The following is a 9,916-nucleotide window of genomic DNA, read 5'->3' on the forward strand; positions in this document are numbered from 1 at the left end:
TTTACTGTTACCAAAGATCCAATTAACGTGTCTCCCAGCTTTTGTGAACCTGACGAGCTGAGACATGCACACGATATCTGTGCTTTTGTTTCAAGCTACTTCCAGCAGTCTTGTTTGAAAGTGATCTGTGATACAGATTTTTGATCCCCACCAGGATGAATCAGGACAGACTACATCATCAAGCATCTTGGTTGTTATGTGAGGACTTTAATCAGTATTACTCACCTGTTATGAACTGGTGACCCGTCCAGGATGTACCCACCAGCCTAGTGCTCAATCTGTCATCTTTCACCTCCCAACTAGATGTCACTACACCTTGAAGACTGATCTTTAAAGTTTAGGTCTCCTTACTTCCTGGTAGCAATATCATGATTAATTTGTGAATTAAAAGTGTCTACAGTATGTCAGCAGCTGCAGGGATAAATATATTTCCGTACTAATTTATTTAACATATATGTAAAAGTGGGTTTTGTATCCTCTATTATAGCTTAATAAAGTGACAAAATTCACTTTTTAATTGTTAATTCTATTTCTCAAGTGGGAATTTTTTTTGACAGTGTTTCATAATGTCTCCGTAACATCTGACAGCTTGGACGGGCCACAGTACCTTTGTGGACTGTAATTTGCACAGGTTACATCAGGACTACTGTTATTTTGAGATGCCACAGAAACTTCAACGGAAGTTTTGTCAATGGATTGATCAAACAGAGGGCAGACAGTGCAGCTGTGTTAACACAAACAGAGACACAAGTGGGGGAAAAAAAAAAACACAAACAGAATCTGAGAGAAAAAGCAAACCTTGTTTTGTTCCAAACAGAAAACCTATTTAAATGCAAAAGATAACAGTAGTTTTGTTTATAAAGACAAATGTGGCTTCTAAAAAACCAAAGGGACCCTGATTAAATGTGAAAATGCAAGTGTGCATTTACAATAAACATAGTATTTAATTAGTTTAATGTGTAGGAATCTTCCTTAAATATAAGAAGAGTTTGACTGCTCACTAATCTGTTTAAAAACTTAGGGAAAGAAAGTTCTCCCCATTTCCATAATAAAACTAAATACTGTTCAGAGTTGCTCCAGGGGCGCTGCTGGCTAACCCAGTTGTCATTGAGCTGAAGCCGGGCAGCCCCTGGACAGGGCACAAGCCCATCACAGCTTCACACAATAATACTTTGACACTGATGTTTCATCTTGTAAACAAATTTTGGAGGTTGCTGACAAATGACAAATTGCTCTTCAGTCTGCGGTCACCAATCCATCCATCCATACCCGTTTTATCCCTCGCAGGGTCACGGGGTCTGCTGGAGCCTCTCCGAGCTCATTACAGGCGAGAGGCAAGGATCACCAATCTCAGTGTCTAAATGCTTCCAAGGAGTTGAGTGGGACTTTAGTGTCCTCGACTCGTGCCGACCATGCATAAAAATCTCAATGATGTTTGCTAAACAGTCAGAAGTTGTTTGGTGAGATTTCAGCTCATGCTACAACCAATTAGAGTGCAAGGGGATGGGGTGAGGTGATGTGAGAGGGAGGACAAATACAAGGGCAAGAGTAATACAAGAGACACACATCAAACATTGAAGAGAGGACGGCGAAAGATCGATCTCCCTGGAGTCAGGAAACTGGGCAAAATCTGTTTTAACCTTGGCAAGAATACACATTCCTCTTTGATGTTTCCAGCATGAAAAGTCCTTGCAGATGCAAGAACGAACAAGTGCAGAGTGAAGCTGACAGTTCTTTTAAACAACCTTGGAATTAATTTGTAAGGTTGGCATGACAGACACTTGTCTACATTGTGCTTCCGTGACACTTTTAACTGACTGGACAGACGAGTCGGGGCTCAAGTCTGATGAAAAATATTTATCATGTGATCCTCTTATTTGTCCTGTACTGGGATCTCAATAGGACAAAACAATCCCATTTTGTAAACAAAGCAATCCATCATAGTTAGAAATTGTGTCATCTGAACTTGGCTGAAAGAACTTTGAACTTTCTTCTGAGACTAAAGATGGAATAAATTTGAGGATTCAACAAAGTTGAAGGTTTAGTATTGGTGTTTAGTATTTCTCTGAACCACCTCCACTGATTTGTGTTTTTGGTTTTGGTGCAGGAAAACATTTGGCATCAGGGGAGGAGTCGGTAACGCTGGACAACGGAGGTTTCACTGCTCTGGAGCTAAACAGCAGAGCACTCAACACCAAAAACTCCTTCCTGAAGAAGAATGGGACCAAGTGAGCACTCCCTGCCTCCCTCACACACACACACACACACACACACACAATCCTTGATCTTATTAAAATGTAACAGATGTGTGAATGCGTCCAGGTCTCCTCCCAGGCCGAGTCCAGGCGGTCTTCACTACTCTGACGAGGATATCTGTAACAACTATAATGGAGCCGTGCTCACTGAGAGCACCACACTCACGGAGAAACCCACCGAGGTCTCTGAGTCAGAGGTATCTCTTCATGTCTGTCTGTCCATCTGTCCCTCTCTGGCTCTTGACCAAAACCTCAATTTCCATCATATTAAGAATCTCGAACTAAGGTCCTGCTGGCTCATACCCCTCGCATGTGTTTGCACTCTAACCATGTCATTACGGTTGCTAATACCTCATTATTCCAAGCTGGTATATTCTGTGCACATGTGGTGCATGTCTGTCTGTCTGTCTGTCTGTCTTAAAAGAAGACTCCATGGGTTAAAGTTAACACCAGTAAGATTTTGAGCCTATAAATCAGTGTTGACCATTGATTCCAGAGACTGTACTGTAGTTGTGAATCAAGCTTTGTCACTATCTGAAATAAATCTGCCTCAGGAGTTTGTTTGTGCAGTGCAGAAAATAATTCACAGATTAAAATCGGCCATAAAAAAACTCTGTTGCCACTGCAGCCCCTGAAAGTGAAGTAGATTTTATGTGTGAACAGTAGAGCGTGTACTTTTGCAGCTCTGGAGAGCTGTACTTTCTGATTTTACGGAAACAAAGGTGAATGATTTGATTTTCTGAGTATACATGAAACAAATAGTCACTTTAAGCATTTGAGGTTGTGCTTGCCTTTAAGCACTAGCAGTGAAGTTGTCCATTCTTCTGAGGTTTCTTATATTTAGCTTTAGACTTGTGGCTTGTTAATTGTTCTTGTGCAATGTGCAAAAGAACTGACCAGATGGGACTTAAGAGCATCTCCTGTTAGGAGGCTGAACTGGGACGTCCCATCTCTGTCTATCCGCTTGCCATCTCCTGTTTAATATGGATATAGTTTGCGAGTGGTTTCATTGAATATTTAATGGGCTCTATTGGCAGAAATCCAGTACAAATACTGACTGATGAAATATCACATGAAAATACAAACCTCAGAGTGAGCTACCTTCACCACTAGAGGGAACACATGGAGATCACATATATTTCATGGCTTTATTTATACAGTAGTAGGTCTTGTCACATTTTTGGCTTCCAGTATCATTTCTCTTGTACACTGGAGATGTGAAGGAGAGGCTGGGGTATTCAGCTGGTTGCTATTCACAACTCCATCACAAGATGTCACTAAATGCTGTACAGTACGCCTGCTCAAACATGACAGTTAATTAATTTACTCAGCGCCTGCCTGTTCATAATCATCATCTCTGGGTCTCTGGAAAGCACCTCAAGACAACTTCTGTTGTAATAGACGCTATATAAATAAAATTGAATTGAATTGAATCATCAATCTAATGGCTACTTAAACTTAAACTTAAATGAATAAACACAAAATAAATCCAACAGAAAGTTACTTGCAACTTCAGTAGGGATGGAAAGTACCATCAAAGAACAGCAGCATGTTATTTCAGCATCTCCACGTCGTATATTCTGTCTCCTTTTGAAATTACATGAGACAAGCATTAGCAACTTATGAAATGTTTTGGAGTTCTCGGCTCTTCATCTAATAAAAGATGTGACAATGTAAACATTAAAACCTGAGAGTGTCTTAGTTTAACAAAGCTTTTGGTGTTCAGGGGGAAGCTGTGGAAAGCTTGATCAATATCACTGGAGGCTGAAGACTTCTAGTTGGAAGAGAAAATGTAAATGTGGAACCTGAGAGAAGTGAAATGATGCTATACTGCTCCTCGACTCTTTGGAGGCTCTGCAACTAGACCGTCGGCCACTTGGCCCCATCGTTAGTATGTCAGTCAGCCGTGGCGTGATTGGAGCGGCCTAACATTGCTTGGGTCCTCCACAAACAATAAAACAGTTCTGACCAGATGTGGACTGAAACCTCTGAGGCTGTCCTGAAGTTTCTGGTATTATCTAGGACCTCAGCAGTAGATCATTTGATCCTTTTCAGATGTGAGGTGGGATTTTCGAGGATGTTTCCAACAGATGCTATCAAGTCACGTGAAAGTTTGGGGGCTGGGTTAACACTTCTTTTAGATTGTTACCGGCATTGTTGTGTTTCTGTCACTCTGTCATCACACCGCTAAACCCTAGATCAGGGGTCGGCAACCCGCGGCTCTAGAGCCGCATGCGGCTCTTTAGCGCTGCCCTAGTGGCTCCTGGAGCTTTTTCAAAAATGTTTCACCTTTTTTTCCTTTTTTTCTTCTTTTTTGCTTCTTTTTTTTTCTTCCTTTTTTTCTCTTTCTTTCTCCTTCTTTTCTCTTTTTTCTCTTTTTTTCCTTTTTTTCTTTCTTGTTTTTTTTTGCTTTTTTCTTCTTTTTTTCCTTTTTTCCCTTTTTTCTTCTTTTTTTCTCTTTCTTTGTCTTTATTTTCTCTTTTTTTCTCTTTTTTCTCTTTTTTTCCTTTTTTTTCTTTCTTTTCTTGTTTTTTTTCTTTTTCTTCTTTCTTTCCTTTTTTCCACTTTTTTTTCTTCCTTTTTCCTTTCCTTTTCCTTTCCACTTTTGAACATTTGACATTTGAACTTTTTTCTCGAGATTGTACTTCAACATTAATCTCAACATTTTGACTTTTTTCTCTAAATTTTGACTTTTTTCTCCACATTTTGACTTTTTTTCGACATTTCTCCTTTCACCATTTGTCTTCATTCGGCTGATACAAGACCTTTCATTTTTTACGGCTCCAGACATATTCGTTTTTTGTGTTTTTGGTCCAATATGGCTCTTTCAACATTTTGGGTTGCCGACCCCTGCCCTAGATGATGGTGAAGGTTCTTTTCATGCTGGACTGTATGGTTCTGGGCTGAGCTTCCTCCTGCTTATCTACCTCCTGTAACTCAGACATTTCAAATGAACAGATTAACATCTAATTTGAAAACATCTGAAGAAGTAAAAACAGATGTGTGTTTGATATATATTAAATAAGAAGTTCTTTCCACTTCTTTCCACTGTGAACACCCGTGACCATCTGACCGTGTTGTGTTTGTGTCTAGTTAACGGACAGCGACTACGAGGACGAGCAGCCAAAGCACTCCTTCGTTAACCACTACATGAGCGACCCCACCTACTACAACTCCTGGAAGCGACAGCCCAAAGGCCTGAAAGGGATGGGCCCGCCCTTCGCCTATGATGAGTGTGCCACTGCGGACAACGAGCCGTACTACCAGACGGTGGTCACCCAGCACAGCACAGGTGGCGCGTACACGCCCACAGGGCAGCCTGCTCACACACACGTCAACCCCAACACCAACCCGCCGGGGTCGCGCACCCCTGTCACAGGATTTTCTTCATTTGTTTGACTCTAGAGACAGAATCTGCACAAAATAATGCACACACGGGTACATTGAAGGGGGGGCTCGTCCATGTGTGTGTTTCAGGACTAAAAGGGAACTGGTCAAAAAACCAGCTGAAGATGCCCCAAAGAATTGAACTTTACACTACTCACCCGGCTTCTCCTCTCGTTCATGAAGACCTGGTGTGTGTGTGTGTGTGTGTGTGTTCTTATCCTTTAAACCTCTGTGTCACTGTGCTTACACACACAATTGCTGTTCTTGTTTTCTTCACATTCCCACTGGTATATCTCACCGGATACTCACGCTTGCTCCAGAAACTCTCCAGTGAGAGCAAGAGACGATGACTGGATAAGTCCTTTTTTTTTTCCTTTGGTTTTTTTGTCCTGTCTGGGAAAGAAGTCATCCTGGGGCTGGAGGAAGCTGGGATTTCTGCACAAAACCTGATCTCTGTTTTCTGTATCCACACTGAAGTGCACAAGTCCACATTCATGTGTCCTCTGATGGCTGATTTCAGCGTTACTGACTGAGAAACAGGAACACAAAGGTCGTGGAGACTTATTTAAAGGTGGCACAGAAACAAGAAGCTTTTGCTGACAGACAAGTTCGTCCACATAAACGGAGCATTCAAAGATCACCACAGAGAAGAAAAATAACAATCAATAATGACAGTTTTTGAACTTGAAAATAACAGAGAGAGTGAGCAGAAGAACTTAAAGCATTCTCAGGAGTGTCGAGCGGTCTGAGACGTGTGATGTTTGGGTTAGACTACATAGGAAATTGTGTTTTTTAACAGTTTACTTCCCGTTATCCTTTTAATGCAGCATTTCAAGCCATAAAGCTTGCACTGAGCCGAAATCAAAACCATTGCATCTTTATTCTGTTCAAATCCTATTTTCTACAAGTCTGAGTGTGACACGCGTGCATACAAGCATGTGTGTAAGATGTCTATTGTCACCTTCGAAGCCTGCTCATGTGTCTGTAGTTCACTGCTAAGCAAAGCGTGCCATTGTGTGTATGTTTATATTTTTAAGATGGATTTTGTAATGCCAAACCCTTTTTACTTGTGTGCTGATGGACGTAGTTCAGCCCTGTTTGTGAAAATCAAAGCAAACAGCTGAGGAGCCCTGGGGAAGGTCTGCGTGCTGTAAATGAGGAGAGAGAAGAGGAAGTGATGCTTTCACGAGAACCTTTAAATAAGTCACAGTCAGATGAGAGAAAGGAGCTAATAAAGAGGATATTTTGTTCAATCATTACACGGTTTAAGTTTGGCTCATGAAGCTCCACTATCCAAACCTTGATCACCCCTCCAGGTGTAACCAGGGCAACACTGTGGTACTCTGTTCTTCTCTTCAGCTGCACATGAAACTCACATGTACATTTTGCTCATGTATGATTTGATGGTTCTTCAGCCAGCAGCAGTTTTCCTCACTCTGTCAAGCTTCTTTTGGGCCCCATGCAGTGTGAATAAATGGTTATTGTTTACCAGCGTGTCTGTCTTCTGCTTTTTTTACATTTACAGTATTTCATTAGCGTAACACACATGCAGTGCAATGAACAAACAACTATATAAAATAACATACATATACCCATATACAACTGAAAAAATGTATGTGATAATAACTTTAATTAAACTGAAAAATATGAACTCTGGCAGTGCAGGAAGGGACACATTTAAATATGCAGGTGTGGTTATCAATCACATAAGTTAGAGATTGTAAAGTGTTAGGGAGAACGGAAGAGGGTCCGAGATGGATAGCAGTTTCTTTAGTGTCCTCTTGTCCCTCGCTGAATCAAACCTTGTCCCTGTCCGATGATGGTACCAGCTTTGCAGACCAGTCTGTCCATCCAGCTGGCGCTGAAGCTGCCGTTGGAGACGTTGAAGGATCTAAGCTTCCTGACATGCTTCTTCGGCGTCTGTCATCAATCAATCCATTTTTATTTCTATAGAGCTTTTCGTAGATAAAATCACAAAGTTCTTTACAATAAAATGCGTAGTAAAACACGTAAAAAAAATGAAAACAATAAAAGATGTATATACAAAAACAATAAAAGGAATGAATGAAAGACAAGTTTCACAGTCAACTCTTACTATCCCATGTATGTTGCTCACATGGTTAAAGTCACCAGGGATGACAATGAAAGCCTCTGGCTGTTCCTGCTGCAATCTATTTATGGCAGAACTGGCTCCTGTGTTGCACCTCACTGCTGCATGTTGTCACTGTTTTCAATGGATTGGGTTTTTCTTTTTATGAGCGTAACTCCTAGTTCTCTCTTCATATCTCATCCTGTGAGATTTCTCTTCTGACTTGGATCCTGACTGGGAAGATGGTGGACGAAAACATCTTTAGTTTTGAAGAAATATTTGTTACTGTGGATGTACTGTGGAGAGCGGATGATCAATCGAATTATTATTCAAAGGCAAAGGCCTCATGTAATGCAGTAGTGTTACAGCACGACTATGTCATTAATATTAATGAGGCCAAAAACAACTGGGAACTAAATTTTGATTACTTTAAATTGAACGACTGCATCACATCAAGTACATACATATAAATGAGCAAAAAAGGTTTACATTACACTTTTGCAATAAATTGCATTATGGACATGTCGGAAAAACAACCTTGTGAAAACATTTAAAAAAGGTTTTTGCAATATTGGCAGTTTTTTCGAATTATACGCATTTCCAATACAGTTCTTTCATTGCAATATTTGGGTTTTACGTGAGTTTTGGGGTAATGGAAACGCGACTATAGTGGCTTAACTTCCTCTTGAAATTTGCTATGAATTTTGCATCATGTCACATTGAGTTTGAAGACAAACCTCATTAACCTCAGGTGGAAGTGGACATTTAAACTTGTTAGGATTCCTGAGCAAACAGCCACCCAGTTCAAGAACTCACATGATTTTTTTTTTTATTTTATTTTTTTTAATTAATATTATTTTAACTAATCTGTTCTTTGTGTATGATGCATTTGTGATTGTGTATTGTTATGATCATACTCTATTTTATCTTGGACTGCTGGCTGTAACATGAATTAACCCCCTGTGGGATTATAAAGTTGATCTTGATCGTGATCCTGAATTCATGAAACAACAGCTCATAAAGAAAAAAATAGTCTCGTGACATTTTCAAGTCAAAGGCCAAAACACATGTATTGTTTTCTTCAGAAATAGGGCATGTTTTTCTTTTGATGCTAGGAAGAGGTTGGATGCAGCCACTTTTATGTCTGTGCTGGATTACGGTGACATTCTGTATATGCATGCATCTTCTCAATGCCTCCACTCGCTTGACACTGTTTATCATGGTGCATTGAGATTTATTACGAATATGAGAGCTCTCACTCACCATTGTACATTGTATGCCCGGGTGGGTTGGTCGGCCTTGTCCACTCGCAGGCTCAACCACTGGTACATTTTCATCTATAAGGCTATACTTGGTCTGATTCCAATATATTTACAGTCATACATTGACCGTAAAAAATCAGGAGGTTACCATCTACACTCTCAGGAGCGTCTGCTACTATCTGTCCCTAGAGTGCATACCGAACTGGGAAAGAAGGCCTTCAGGTATGCTGCGCCCTCCTCCTGGAACCAGCTGCAAAACACCTTGAATCTCAGAGAACTGGTCTCACTTAATGCTTTTAAATCGCTCCTGACAGATCTTGAGATGTCCAATTCTGCCTGCAAATGCTATGAGTAATGTCAACAGTGTTTTGTTTTGTTATGTGTCGTGTCATATGTCATGTTACTGTGTTGCTGCCTGTCTTGGCCAGGACCCTCTTGTAAAAGAGATTTTTAATCTCAACGAGTTTTTGTTTCCTGGTGAAATAAAGGTTAAATAAAATAAAAATCAAATAAAATTGCTAATGAGAAAATGATGGGAAGAAAATGTACTTTTCCTGGTGGCGGTAATGCGGCTCCACGCCAGCAGGCGGCGCTGTAGCGCCGAGGACGGAGTCCAGCGTGGGAACCGCTGCAGGAGGCGGACTCCGGAAGAAGCATTGTAGCAGCAGCAGCCTCACGATGCAACATAACGGAAACATATATCACCTTTTACCCAAGCGTTTTGACAAAAGATTCCGATGTTATCAGTGACAAAGTAAAGTTGTGGCCCCGCGGAGAAGCCGCTCGGAGGAGTCTGTCCGTCCGCACGGCAAGGCTTATGACCCAGCATTTTGGTGAGTTTTCGTCCTTTCGTCCACGGTTATCGTTGAATCTTCATCTCAACACTGCATTCTTGTGCGGCTGCAGCTCTTTTGTCCTGTCCG

General features: G+C 40.9%; 1 protein-coding gene across 3 annotated transcripts in view; it reads left to right on the forward strand.

Moving 5' to 3' along the window:
• Window positions 1-7,109, forward strand: part of LOC133441855 (protein sidekick-1-like) — a 383,972-nt gene extending 376,863 nt beyond the window's left edge. For 2 of the 3 annotated variants that reach the window (XM_061719569.1, XM_061719588.1), the window contains 3 exons: window positions 2,108-2,228; window positions 2,323-2,452; window positions 5,349-7,109. In XM_061719569.1, coding sequence (XP_061575553.1) covers window positions 2,108-2,228; window positions 2,323-2,452; window positions 5,349-5,654 — 557 coding nt within the window. In that variant the 3' untranslated portion in view covers window positions 5,655-7,109. Of the gene's footprint in view, window positions 1-2,107; window positions 2,229-2,304; window positions 2,453-5,348 lie in introns of all 3 variants that reach the window. The other variant, XM_061719580.1, reaches the window with a different exon arrangement.
• The last annotated feature ends 2,807 nt before the right edge of the window (window positions 7,110-9,916 follow it).

The sequence above is a fragment of the Cololabis saira genome, chromosome 1, assembly GCF_033807715.1.
Source record: "Cololabis saira isolate AMF1-May2022 chromosome 1, fColSai1.1, whole genome shotgun sequence".
Lineage (NCBI taxonomy): Eukaryota > Metazoa > Chordata > Actinopteri > Beloniformes > Belonidae > Cololabis > Cololabis saira.